General features: G+C 29.9%; 2 protein-coding genes and 1 long non-coding RNA gene across 8 annotated transcripts; 2 read left to right on the top strand and 1 right to left on the bottom strand.

The window, feature by feature from the left end:
• Positions 1-58: 58 nt before the first annotated feature.
• On the bottom strand, positions 59-1,304 carry LOC143185207 (uncharacterized). 2 transcript variants are annotated; one of them, XR_013002876.1, is made up of 3 exons: positions 792-1,264; positions 373-700; positions 59-296 (listed from the first exon to the last, which is right to left on the bottom strand). It is a non-coding gene; the product is annotated as an uncharacterized LOC143185207 (long non-coding RNA). The 2 variants fall into 2 exon arrangements; XR_013002875.1 differs by lacking the exon at positions 59-296 and having other exon boundaries at positions 298-700; positions 792-1,304.
• A 28-nt stretch (positions 1,305-1,332) lies between these two features.
• Sax (type I BMP receptor saxophone) lies at positions 1,333-4,878 on the top strand. 2 transcript variants are annotated; one of them, XM_076387994.1, is made up of 7 exons: positions 1,333-1,739; positions 2,040-2,233; positions 2,309-2,552; positions 2,642-2,910; positions 2,994-3,634; positions 3,750-3,981; positions 4,356-4,878. In XM_076387994.1, the coding sequence occupies exons 1-7, from the start codon at positions 1,679-1,681 to the stop codon at positions 4,491-4,493; spliced, it is 1,779 nt and encodes a 592-aa protein (XP_076244109.1). In that variant the 5' UTR covers positions 1,333-1,678; the 3' UTR covers positions 4,494-4,878. The 2 variants fall into 2 exon arrangements, with proteins under 2 accessions (XP_076244109.1, XP_076244110.1); XM_076387995.1 differs by having other exon boundaries at positions 2,027-2,233; positions 4,356-4,874.
• An 823-nt stretch (positions 4,879-5,701) lies between these two features.
• Usp16-45 (ubiquitin specific protease 16/45) lies at positions 5,702-11,184 on the top strand. 4 transcript variants are annotated; one of them, XM_076387990.1, is made up of 14 exons: positions 5,702-5,919; positions 6,541-6,674; positions 6,767-6,957; positions 7,138-7,294; positions 7,421-7,588; positions 7,845-8,066; positions 8,158-8,420; positions 8,697-8,902; positions 9,091-9,295; positions 9,381-9,698; positions 9,773-10,031; positions 10,207-10,473; positions 10,584-10,765; positions 10,849-11,184. In XM_076387990.1, exons 1-14 carry the CDS (start codon positions 5,832-5,834, stop codon positions 10,919-10,921), a joined length of 2,733 nt encoding a protein of 910 aa, XP_076244105.1. In that variant the 5' UTR covers positions 5,702-5,831; the 3' UTR covers positions 10,922-11,184. The 4 variants fall into 4 exon arrangements, with proteins under 4 accessions (XP_076244105.1, XP_076244107.1, XP_076244104.1 ...); XM_076387992.1 differs by having other exon boundaries at positions 8,694-8,902; positions 9,145-9,295; XM_076387989.1 differs by having other exon boundaries at positions 8,694-8,902.
• The last annotated feature ends 2,335 nt before the right edge of the window (positions 11,185-13,519 follow it).

Here is a 13,519-nt window from a genome sequence, read left to right as displayed (position 1 = left end):
TCTTACGCACCATCATTCCTGGAATTTCAACCAATTAACAACACGAATTTGCTTTTTCATGTCATTAAGAACAGCGATTTACGTTTTATATTATTATACTGGTTTAATTTTTATGCGCATCTAATCAATTTTTATAATACTAGATATACTAGTACTCTACTGATAAAATGAGTCCTCGTAACAATACAGATCTATTGTTTTCGGGGCTCATTTTGTCAGGAGAGCACAGTATTTTTATCACATACCAATTTTTGTCCAAACACATATACAATGATTCTTTCGACTAATAAACGTAACTATAAAACAAAATATATATATTTATTCTAACAACCAGTACAAATATAGTTAATTTTATTTCTTTGTTTTAATTACACGTAAGATTTTTTATTATTGAAGTCTTAAGTTTCAAATATAGACGATGATAATGCGATGCTCAATTTTTGGTGTGCATCTTTCGACATAAGCTCCTGGTGACGACTCTGCCACAATCCTCGTGACATATTGGTACTGCGCCAGTTGTACGTAGAGAATCGATAACGGTTTCAATAAATTCAACAGACGGGATATTTCGTTTCGGAAATCTTTCTGCGTATAAATGTCGCGCAGTATTAGAATCTCCATTGCCTTGAGCATACATTACAAACATATCTACCATTTCTGCGATTGTGTGGCAACCTGACACTGCTCCATTCATGTTTCACTGTACAAAGTACATAATAAGATTAATTAATTACAATAGAAATCATAGTATAATAAATATTTTCGTACTGAAACCAATTGAGGACACAAACCTTTGTTTCACTCCACTTATGGACTACTGTGTTCGAATGCAAGCATGGGAATCACGTGTGCACCGTACCAAAATATTTTTAAGGGGTGATCCAGATATGTCAGGACGGCGACATTACCGACAAAAGTAGGCAAAAAGGGAGGTTTATGGGAATACAGTTTTCGTCCTTACATTAGAAGATTTTGAGCTGGAAAAGGGCTCATTTGACAGAAGAAGGTTCAATCGAGAAGTGTTCCAAGTAAAGCAACAATCGACAATTCACAGTCATGAAATCAAAGTATTTTTAGGTAATTTAAAGATTGTTCAGAGTGAAATCATGACCACAGTGACCTCGATTAAACATTCCTCTATTGAATGAATCCTTTCCCAGCTCAACATTTTCTAATATAAGGACGAAAAATGTAATCCCGTAAAACTTCTCTTTTTGCCTAATTTTGTCGGTAATGTCGCCGTCCTGACATATCTGATCTTAGGCTCGTAAATGAATCTTCAAAGTCGATGAATTTTTTGACGATTTCTTTATGTTGTTTTTACTTACTTCTAGCTCGTCTGTGCTTCTAATGACTTAGAAATTTTAAAAAATATCAAAGTTTAGAAGAAATTAGATACGGAAAGATTCCGACGAAAGTTTCACCTCTAGACTGGCATTGTGATCAACTGTGTCTGTGATCCACCATGGGAGCGCCACCCACAGATGTTCCTTCTTTTAACACAGGAATAAAATATCATCGACTCAATGTTATTCGCATGTATTTTGAATTCTTCTTTGGCCATTGCGAAAAATACCAATCAGTTTTGATTGTATTGTAGAGATAATTATGACTGTATAGAAAGAAACTAGAAGAATCGATTTAATTTCGACAACCCAATGTTTTGACGTGTATTACAATGGCGGATTCTATGTTTATCACATATTTTATATTATCATTAATGTTTAGATCGTGTCCAGGTGGGTAAAAAATTTTTGAATTCAAATATATTGTACGCAGGTCACTTTGAAATTACTTGAACATAATTATTGCATTCACTTTTGATGTGGAATATCATATTAACATGTACATAAAACAGTAAACAACTTTATAAAAATCTTGTATAAAACAGTGTTTATTTTAATATAGTTTAATTCCACTTTGATTCAGTATTTGTATATGTAGATGACTGCATACACGCATGTGTATGTTTTACACAATAAATAATAGTTTATAATGTTTTCAAATACATTTCAATGGTTAACAGGACTCATTTTTAGGAGAAAAGGAGAAGTCTACTTTGATAAAACATGAGTTTTCCCTGAAAGAATCATTGAATCAAAGCGAAGAATCTCAGAAACCTGTAGATATTATGGATCTTAACGATAATTCTGTTGGACATCAACGTTTCAAATGTCATGTTTGTGAGGGACCAGATTGTGTATATCCTGAAATCTGCTATAATGCGGTTACTGTAATGTGTCTTACAATATGTGTATAACATAATTAAGATAAAATATGAGAAAACCTAATATTTTATATTTGTTAGTGTTGGAAATCTAGAGTAAGACAAGCAGATGGTACAGAAAGTATAAGCAGAGGATGTACTTCGTATATAGATCAAATGTTACTGATATGTAACAAACATCAGCTACCACATACCACCCCAAGTGGTAATAACAAGAAGAGACATGTTAGTAGATCCTTAGGCAGTGTTCAATATTATGTTGAATGTTGTCAAACAGATTTTTGTAACGGTGGACCATTTCCTATATTACAAGATTTCAGTGGAGGTATGTATATTTCAAATTACTATAATTTTTTATTTTTATGCTAACAGTTGATTTAGTATACTCACGACAAATTTGTATGTTATTATTAGATGGTGTTGAAGAGAATTATGCAGTCAAATTAACATTGTCAATTTTGGGCCCACTGCTTGGATTTTGTATTATTTTTGGAGGACTATTACTTTATTTATTGGCATACAGAACACGTAGAAAGCAGCCTTTAGCTGTGAGACGTAATAAACTTGTTATAGATTCAGAAATAGAACCATCCATCTTACACTTCTCATTTTCTTCTCCAACGTCTACTAGTATTTATCCTAATGAGCTCAGAGCAACTGCAGCTGGTGATAGTACGTTAAAGGTGCGAATTGACAGTGACAGTGTAATCAAATTTTTGTATTTATAAATTTCTATTATATAACATATAATTTTGCACTAAAACAGGAATACTTGGATGGAAGAAGTTTAACCAGTGGTTCAGGCTCTGGTTTACCACTATTAGTACAAAGAACGCTGGCTAAGCAAGTAGCATTAGTAGAGTGTCTTGGTAGTGGAGGTAACGGTGGATTTGGTGGAGAAGTTTGGAGAGGAATATGGCATGGAGAAAATGTTGCTGTAAAAATATATTTTTCACGAGATGAAGCGGCTTGGGCACGTGAGACGGAAGTTTATTCTCAGTTATTACCATCAAGACATGACAATATTCTTGGATATGTTGGAAGTGATATGACAAGTAGAGCGAGTTGTACTCAACTTTGGCTGGTGACGCATTATCATCCAATGGGTTCACTTTATGATTATTTAAATCGGTCCCCACATTCTTTGATGCATCATCAAACACTCAGTATCTGTTTAAGTATTGTTAATGGCTTACTTTATCTACATACCGAAATCCATGGAACTAGGGGGAAACCAGCTATGGCACATCGTAATCTGAAATCTAAAAATATTCTTGTTAAAACTAACGGTAGTTGCGTGATTGCTGATTTTGCATTAGCAGTAACACAAGATCGTTTATCTACAGACAGAATTGATTTGAAGCAAGGAACAAAACGATACATGAGTCCAGAAATTCTTGATCAATCGTACGTACTAGTTTCTATTCTCTTTATTTTATATTTAATTATTATAACTGTAAGTTTTAGTTACGTTAGTAATTACAGAACTGAAATAATTTTTATTTGCATTTAAAATTTTCAGGATAAATGTGGAATGTTTAGAAAACTTTAGACGAGCAGATATTTATAGTCTAGGGTTAATATTATGGGAAGTTTGTAGAAGATGTATAAGTAATGGTGTTGCGCTTGAATACATAGCACCATATTCTGAATGGCTCTCTAGTAATCAAGAGCCTTCCATTGAAGAAATGCGTAAATTAGTATGTTTGGATCATCATAGACCACCGCTTCCTAATAGGTGGCATTCTGACCCTGTAACTATCATTCATTTCTTAAGACTTATTCATTTCATCAGTACATTGTTTGTATACGTGACGATGCAAATTGCAATCAAACAATTTAATAAAAATTCTGTCTATATTCTACATATATTTATTATATTATAAAAATGTGATAAAAGTAATAGTTTTAAACGATAAACTGTGATAATTTTAAACATTTTTACTTCAGAGCATTACTCACTATTAATTTCACTTTATCTGATCTTCTATTATTATAGACGATCATTTTAAACGTTAAATTTACTATATTTCATGTAATGTATCTATTTATACTGTTAAAAATATACATAGGAGAACTTTTAATTATGTTATCGTATTATTTAAATTTCACCATTTTTATTTTACAGACATTGGCTGGTTTGGGAAAATTAATGAAAGAATGTTGGCATGAAAAGTCTGCAGCACGTCTACCTATTCTTCGAGTAAAGAAAACACTCGTTAAATTAGCATCTAATGATGCACGCGTTCATTTATCCCTTGACTAAGCAGCATGTATAGTACTATACATTATTTTACGCACGTATTTATTAGTATCAAGTATATAAGCTTTTTGAAGTGTTCCAAATTTACTTATATTTTTGCAACAATATGTGGGGAAGTATACAGAGTGTATGCTAATCTGTTTTTTTTTGTTTTTAGATTATGTGTTTTAGACTGTTAGTTATTCTTAGATTATTTTAAATGTACATATTTCTGATTATTGTAAGATGTAAAATGCTGCTTGAGAAATAATTTACCTAAACATTTGTTCAAACAGTCAATTTGGAATATAAGAAGAACTAATTCTAATAATTTGACATATTGTAAACGCTGCATATTAGCGTCTACGAAATAATACTCGTACAATGTAATTTGTGTTCCTCTGTAATGTATACAGTAAAAATTGATTTATTTAAATGTTTAGATAATAGATAATTTGAAAATTATTACGAATCCTATAACTTTAATACGTTTTTGGCATATAGTGTGTATTTAAACTTATTTCTTTCATTGATGTCAAATGTAACATTTATTTTTAATGTCATAAACTGTTTTGCTACAACTTTTTTTTACAAATATCTACCAATACTGATTGTGAGAACTAACTTTCATACCCTGCCTGGGTGTCCATGATTTTTTTCCACCCTGTTCCTATATGTGCACATTATACGAAGCCAAATTTTTATTTTAATACAAAATTTTAATTTCATTAGCTAAAGACAATGATCATTTTGGTTAATAGAAATAAGATAAGCATTATTTAGGAGTTTAAGTATATTGTGAAATATTTTCCCTGTAAATAATATTTGAAACTAATAACAATTAAAGTACTATTGATATCTTATTTATATGTATATGCATACAGTTTTTAATGTGCTTGATTATCACTCACACATTGTTCATTCAAATTTATGTAGTCACCTGTCAACCTATGAGGTTGTCAACCCTACACATTACAGTTCCAAAGCTTGTTAGTGTATTTGTGTGTATGTGTGTGTACATACATAGGCGGGTAAAGTTACAGAGCCATACTTTTGCAAACAGTAGTACATATTGTGATTGTAATTTTTAAATATAGTATTTTCCTGAAATTGTTTCAATTAATTGTTGCGGATTTCAGCAATTTTAATGGATTTATTTAAATGTATTCAAATAAAAATATTGTAGGGCACAATGTTATCTTCTAATGTTCGTTTTGGTTAATAGAAGCATTTCTTAGAGGATTTCGTGTAATTGTATAATCAAGTGACTGCATGTTTCTTGATTACTAAACTTGGGGATCTGAACAAAAGATAAATCAATTATAAGGATCTAATGGTAATGTAATTTGGTAATAACTCAAAATGAGTAAAAAACGTACTAGACAACCAGACCCAACTGGAGATATAATTGAAGATTCTACTGATTCTTGTGATGAATCGAATTCTACAGGTTAGAATGTGTTTCTTTTTAAAGGCGTTTTAAAATCGAGATTACATGTCTTTTCTTTGTTAAGAAAAATACACTTTTAAGTAAACTCTATGTTAAACAAATTTTCTACAATATATTCAATAATGTATCGTATTACAATCTAATTATGTTCAAACTTTATTACAATGATGACTAATATTTAATATAGCATTCCGTTTTGCTTATAATTATTTAAGGAAACATCATTTAAAACCATAAAAAGGTTTACTTTTCTTTCATTTTTTCTTAAGAATAGTTCACAATATTTATTAAGTAAATATCTTACTATTATTAATTTCCAAGATTAAGAGCATTAGTACATACATAAAATAAAATCTAAACATGAATTTTAATATCTACTTCTATCATGGTTGTTTTAAAGCTGTAATCCTATTCAGTGAATTATACAATAATTTTAGTTCATAAAACACTGAGTAAATAACTTTGCTTAAAACAAATTCTAAATTGAAGACTGTAAATTGATCAAAGTTTTTATAAAATAATTTTTAAAAGAATATATAATTTATAAGATTTTTCAATTCTATTTACATATCTCTATATAAATTATAAAAATATCAACAATTGCTAATTTCTATTTTCCAGGTAGAACATGTTCACATATTACAAAAGCAGTAAATTTTAATAAACTTAGGAAGTATGTTAATAAACCAGAGTTTATAACAGAATGTATAGTTTGTAAAAAAAATGAAACTAATGCTCCAAGAATCAATGAACAGGTATCAATGTCAAATACTAAAGAAATTTTTATTTTGTGTTCGTAAGACCTACATTTTGTAATCTAAGGAAATATTTGTAAATGTCATTTCAGGAAAGTGCAATAAATTCTACAACATTGATTTGTTTACAATGTGGACATCAAGGTTGCGGAAAAAAGGAACAAGGGCATGCTTTAGAACATTATAAAAAACCACATAGTGACTGTCATTTCATCATTTTAGACACTCATAATTGGAGTGTTTGGTGTTACCAATGTGAATTATACATTAATAGTGGATGCAGGTATAGAACACGTAAATGCACGTATTATAAACAGTATATGATATAAGATGTAACAAATACTTAATCAAGATGTTATGAATATAAATACTTTGCAGATTTAAACAATTGAAGAATTAAACAATTGTAGAACAAGCTTGTTAAATTATTATTCTGTGTTAAATAATTTCTTCTGATCTTCAGGAAAATGCTTCAAGACACAGTTGAGTTTGTAAAAAAGACTGTTACTCTAAAACATAATTCTCCACCAACTAGTATGATATTAACCCAGGGTCAGGAAGAGGCTGTAAATATAAATATACAGAAAGAAAAAGTTTTACATAAACTTCCTAAAGTAGGGGTATGTATAGATTGTAACATTTGATATTATTTTTGTAAGATTTATAACTGAACGAACTTTATCTTGTATAGAATATTTATATTTAAAAAAAAAGCAATTAAAATGTACAAATTTATATTATTCCAGGGTTTAATGAATTTGGGAAACACTTGTTTTTTCAATGCTGTTTTACAATGCTTGGCACAAACTCCTTTCTTAGTGGATATTCTTGATAAGTTACGTCTTCCTGGACAGAAGTTTATTTTACCAGGAGGCAATCATAAACTTCCAAATAGCACAGAAGAAGTTGAATTGGTAAGTTAGATATAAATTATTACATATTGTAAAATTTTTAATTCTTAATACCGTGTATGTTAACGTTATGTATGTCTTTATGTAAAAAAGTAAAAGAATCTAACATGAGCATTTTGTATGTTTGTGGCTATAAATATCAACTAATTTTTTCTTTTTGTTTTGCGTTTTCGTCTCTTATTGTAATATCCAGCATAAAATTATATTATAAATTACAATTGTAATTTATAAAATATTTAATAGATAAATATCATTTTAGCCACCTATAGAGGGTACGCTAGAAGGTTGGGGCAATTTTACTTCAATTTTACATAAAACCCTTGTAGAAATGCAAAATTCAGATGGACATCAATGTTACCGTCCCTCAGAGTTATTAAACTCGTTTAAAAAGAAAACGATGCAATGTATGGATGGGGGGCAACACGATTCACATGAACTTCTTAGACATCTTTTGGAGATAGTTCGAAATGAGGATCTCAGAGTAAGATTACAGCTACAACATTTATTGTTTATATTCCTCTTAATATGTAAAAGTGAAACTAACAGTGAAAATATGATTTGTATTTATTTAGAGATATCAAAGCATAATTCTGAAAAAAGTAGGTTTGAATGAAAAAACAAATCCAGATGGAGTAGAAAACAGCCTTAAGTCTCGAGTGAAATTCTATGGAAATCAAGCTGCTGCCAGATTACTTGGCGCAGAACTTGTTTTTTGTGGTGTTTTAGTTTCCACATTAGAATGTCTTGAATGTCATCATTCTTCCCAAACCATGGAGCCTTTTTTAGATCTCAGTCTACCAGTAGTAACTGACAAACCACAGCCACCATTTTTAAAGTAAGGATGTTTCTCTAAAATGATTAAATAGAAAAAAAGACTAATTGAATAACAATCAGTATATTGAGGAACACAAAATATTTTATTTTCACAGTTTTATTATCATACGTGAAAGTAGATAATTGTTGTAACAATTTAGTTAAACTTTAAAAATAGATTAAATTTGATATTTTGCATAATAGATGTACTATAGTAAACGTGCTATTAATAAATATTTAATAGTGAAACAATGACCATAGTAAAATGATGTTATTGTGCTTATGTTTATTTAAGAAGAAAGCAACAAAACGCTGGTTCAGTATATTTCTTCAAGTTTGTGCCTGATGATTTACATACACCTTCGAAACATCAATTGAGAACAGAGAAGAAAGTTGCTCAGAAAAACCGAAATGGGCCGCAAGAAATCTCTGACAATGATGACAGTGTAATACCTAATAAGAGTAATGTCCCTATATGGGAGTTTTACAATACACTTAAATCAGGTAAAGTATTTTATTGTTTTAACTAATTGAAAAAAGAATAATCTACTAAACTAAATTAGGAAGTATCTGCAACAGAAAAATTAGGATCATTCTATGAACTCATTATTTATGGTATCATAGTTCTTAACTAAACAAACGTGATGTAAATGTACATTGAAACAAGAAACGAAAATTTATTCTTTTTATAGAGGAGAGTGATGCAGATGTAGAAGACAATATAGAAATAGAACCTCTTCTTCCAGAAATTGGCGAATCTGGTTATAGTTCAAAAAGACAATCTGCTGCACTAAGTCCTGCTTCTCCGTCGACTTATCCAGTAGCACCAGACGAACTTAAATTCAAAATTACATACATGGATTTACTAAATTCTTTTCATTTAAATTCATTAGCCAGGTATATTAGCTATGATAGAAAGAAAATGATCATTTCTTATTAAAGAAATTTGAATTCAGGTATTAATTCGCGTTTTCACTTTAAGTCCAACAGGCCCATCTAAGAAAAATATATCAGATACGAAAGTCATAGATAGACTAGATAATTCTGAAAGTCCAGAAAATGAACATGGAATACAAACTAGATCTTCGTTGTCTACATCTTTAGCAATGAATTCGGATTTAACTAGCCCAGAAGGACCTACGGTTAGTTTGACTTCGGTTGCGTTTAAAGAGAGTCCCATTAAGTCTGCCCCTTCTCTTACAAATGGAAAAAGTCTGGATAAAGTTAAGAAATCAATGGCAAGGGTTAATTCAATTGAATCTATTTCACATAACGATCAAGAAAACACTTTGGATCATAGGTAATACTTTAGCTTAATACATTCCGTGTTTTGTTTAAACACAACTCAAATATTGGAATTCGTTATGGATTCAGTGTAGTTCACTCGAAACATGAAAGAAGAAAAACGATAATCAATTGTTCAAATGATGAATGGAATCAATGTAATGGAATCAATGGTACCACTTCTGGCATTTCAAAAATGGGCAATCATGGCCAGCCATCACCTACTAGATACGTAACTAAAGAAGGAGAATGTTCAATACAATCTTGTTTGAATCAGTTCACAGCTTTAGAATTGATGAGTGCTAGTAATGAAGTTACTTGTGAATCTTGTGTTGCCAGAGCGAACAAGGTACGTCGAATTCTGATATTATAAGGATAATAGAATTGATTTCTAAAAATTACGTAAATATTTAATACTTTTTCATATTATGATGTTAACAAAAATTTTCTATTATGCATATGTTCAAACACGTATAATGTTCAATTGTGTAGTGAATAATATAAATTATTTTTCTTTATTTTAGATGGGGAATCCCATAAAGGTGATACGCACCCCCAGTACGAAACAGTATTTGATTTCGCGAGTGCCTCCAGTTCTGATTCTTCACTTAAAACGATTTCAAGCACAACAAGTTGATTTTCGAAAAGTTACAAAGCATATTTCATTTTCAATGTTACTTGATTTGACACCCATTTGTAAAAATCATAAAAAATCTAAAATGTACGCACTTTACGGTATTGTTGAACATAGTGGAACAATTTATGGCGGACATTATGTTGCTTATGTCAAGGTAATTAATGAACAATTCTTTAATTTTACAAAATAACTTTTTTGTTTCAAATAAAAATTTGACGTATTAAAAAAGTTGGAATATTTAGAAGATTCTAAATTGATTTTTAGTCTCGAGTGCCGTTAGCATCAAATGATCCTCGGTGGTCCTTTTTACCATCGAAGGGTGACAAACACAAGGATGATGATTCATCTTCTTCGTGTTCTGAATCCGATACAGAAGAAGCAGCTGCCAATTCTTCGTCCACAGTTGAACCTCCACCAGGAAAGTGGTATTACGTTTCAGATTCAAGGTATGTGAACAAATACATATATTAATTATATGCGAATAGAAAACTTTGTTTAGAGATATTAATAATTTTGTTTTACTTTCTAGGGTTTCAGAAGTGGATGAAACAACTGTACTACAAAGCCAAGCTTATTTACTCTTCTATGAAAGAATTCGTTAAATGGTATCAACCGTGAATTCTGGATTAAAGCGTGAAAATTTGAATTAACGCAATTAAAAGGGAGAGATCTCAAGATACAAAATGACAACGGATTATTCAGATAAATTAAAAGTAATATGATGATTTATTTCTAAAGAAATTGTTTTTAACACGAAATATTGTAATGTGAAATGTATATTTATTAGCTCATCTACTGAAAACTTGCAGAAATTATTTTTTATTATATTTAATTGGAACATTAAACTATCTATAAAACATCGTTATTTGAGATTTCTTCTTCCTTTAGTGTGATGCTTTTTACGAGCGAGTTTTGTGGGGTGATTTAGAACTATATAAAATTGTAATTGACCTTAGCAATTAAGAGGATTATGATGAATTAAATTCCAGAATTTAATTAATTTTGTATCATTTAAAAAAATTAATACACGTAATTTATCCACCTATGTAATATGAATATGTTGAACTCAATCTCGAGTTTATAGATCATGTATACAACTCGTAAACGCGAAGGGCAGAGAAAACTAACTGTAACTGCAGTATCAACAGCCTTTTTAGTGACCTCTGCTCATAAATTACGGTAGTTGAATTAATCATTGGAGCATGGACATGGGATGGATACGCTGTACTATATACAACCTTGTCGATGGTCGTATGTATCACTATGAAGCTCACAAGGTAATATGATTTCTCTTTCGTTTCTAAAGCATAAAAGTAGTTCTCAAGATGTATCACTAGATAGCTGCATTACTTTTTGTGATATTGCGGTTTAAGGCATTACCAATAAAAAAAAAACTGATTAAATAAACTTTTGTAATTTATAATAAAAAATGGTCTAATTTTTCAATATAAAAAAAAGTAAATAAATTTTTGTATTTTTGCATAAAATAAGGGGATATTTTCATATACGCTTCAAAACTAAATTTTATTTAAAATATAATACTGAAAAGAGGAGAGAATTTTGGGGAAGAAAGTACATTTAGATTCAAAGAAACTTCTTAAATTCAAATTTTTTTATGTTCTTTAATTTGTGGATCATAGAACAAAACCTTCCACGTATCATTATTATCATCATCAAAATCAGAGTTATGTTGCTTGTACCCAGTTTTCGTCACATCTAACGTAAACACTTGTTTATCTTTAGTTTTGAATCTGGTCCTCATTTTTTAGAGCAACTTTAATTAACATGATTTCTCTTTTGTTACATCCTTTCCCAAATAAGGAAGACTAGTAAAGGTCAAGTGAATTTAACTAACAGAAAACCACCCGATTTCAATTAAAAGTTACTTAACACGAAACACGTGAAACGGGAAAGTTGCGATACCACTAGGCTGTTTACAGTTCAAAACTGATATATTTCAAAATCTTGTAACCAGAACGTAATGTTTCAGCTGAAGAATCTCAATGCCTTTACGTAAGTTTTGTGATTTATAATTGAGAATTGCGTTTCAAAATTTTAATGAAACCAGCTCAAAAACTGTAGTATATCCTGAAATAGGGTGACTCTTTAATGTATCGATATACATATTGTAATAAATGAAATAGAATACATCAAAATGATGGGTTTAAAAGAAGTAGGTATTATACAATCAGTTCCGTGAAGAATCTTGCATGGAATTTATTATGAAATTTGTAAATGTCATTTTCAAGTTAAATTTCAAGTATATGGCTGTTTTATAAATAGTTTTAAAGATATACATGTTTTGTCTTAAAATTTTCGAATTTTTTCAGGAATGAATATTACAGAGAATTTGCCAAAAATATTTAACATTTGCGTCTAGTCTAATTTTAAATATTAGACTTCCAGAGAGTATAAAATACGTTAAAACCACTTTAAAAGGGGGCTTTAAAGTTATATGTGTTTGTCTTAAAGATTTTATGGTTCTTCCAGGAAACACATTTCGGGGATCTTTGGGACAAAATTTAAATGTTGAGGAAATAGTTGTTTGAAGCAAATCATTGTGAATACATATTTTTAATTTTGGCTTTATCATTTTTATTTTTTAATTTGTTCAGGCCTGAATTATATATGACATTTGCAAAAGTGTATGCAACAATATAGATATTTTGTTCCAAACTTCGTACATTTTCTTCAGAGATAGCATACAAATTGTGTAAAAAGTTCCTGATGTTTCTTCCTATTATTTCTTACGTATTTATTCTTTCTATAAATAAAGGTAAAATTTATAGTAGCGAATTAAATCGAAAACTAGAAATTCTACAAATTTCTTTCGTAAGGACATGGTTTTATTCATTATGTAAATATACGTTAATTTAAATCTCATTGACTTTTTCTGGCATTTAAATATCGAAGTTTTAAATACATATTAATTTCACAATCTCTTTAATGCCTTTTTATCAGCAAAAACATAATTATAGGTATTACATTCCATACGTATTTGTGATAAAAAAGACCCATTTTGCCTTTCTTGTTACAAACTTTATTATTCAAAAGAGTAAATATGTGGAAACTGTCCTCGACATTGGACTTTACATATTTGTAGATTTTACGTAGAATGAGTCGTTCAAATTCATTTTCTTAGACGTATTTGAGGATAACACCTTCGCTTTCGAAGAAATTCTTTTTGTTTGGTCTTACTG

The sequence above is a fragment of the Calliopsis andreniformis genome, chromosome 10 (genome assembly GCF_051401765.1).
Source record: "Calliopsis andreniformis isolate RMS-2024a chromosome 10, iyCalAndr_principal, whole genome shotgun sequence".
NCBI classification, from domain to species: domain Eukaryota; kingdom Metazoa; phylum Arthropoda; class Insecta; order Hymenoptera; family Andrenidae; genus Calliopsis; species Calliopsis andreniformis.
This window is presented reverse-complemented; position numbering and strand designations above follow the sequence as displayed.

Excerpts from the sequence above, each read along its gene's own strand:
- Sax (XM_076387994.1), top strand. The coding sequence starts at position 1,679 with ATGGCGGATTCTATGTTTATCACATATTTTATATTATCATTAATGTTT. Across the intron at positions 2,553-2,641 it reads ATTACAAGATTTCAGTGGAG|ATGGTGTTGAAGAGAATTAT; the intron begins GTATGTATATTT and ends TGTTATTATTAG. Across the intron at positions 3,635-3,749 it reads CCAGAAATTCTTGATCAATC|GATAAATGTGGAATGTTTAG; the intron begins GTACGTACTAGT and ends TAAAATTTTCAG.
- Usp16-45 (XM_076387989.1), top strand. The coding sequence starts at position 5,832 with ATGAGTAAAAAACGTACTAGACAACCAGACCCAACTGGAGATATAATT. Across the intron at positions 6,958-7,137 it reads TACATTAATAGTGGATGCAG|GAAAATGCTTCAAGACACAG; the intron begins GTATAGAACACG and ends TCTGATCTTCAG. Across the intron at positions 7,589-7,844 it reads GCACAGAAGAAGTTGAATTG|CCACCTATAGAGGGTACGCT; the intron begins GTAAGTTAGATA and ends ATATCATTTTAG.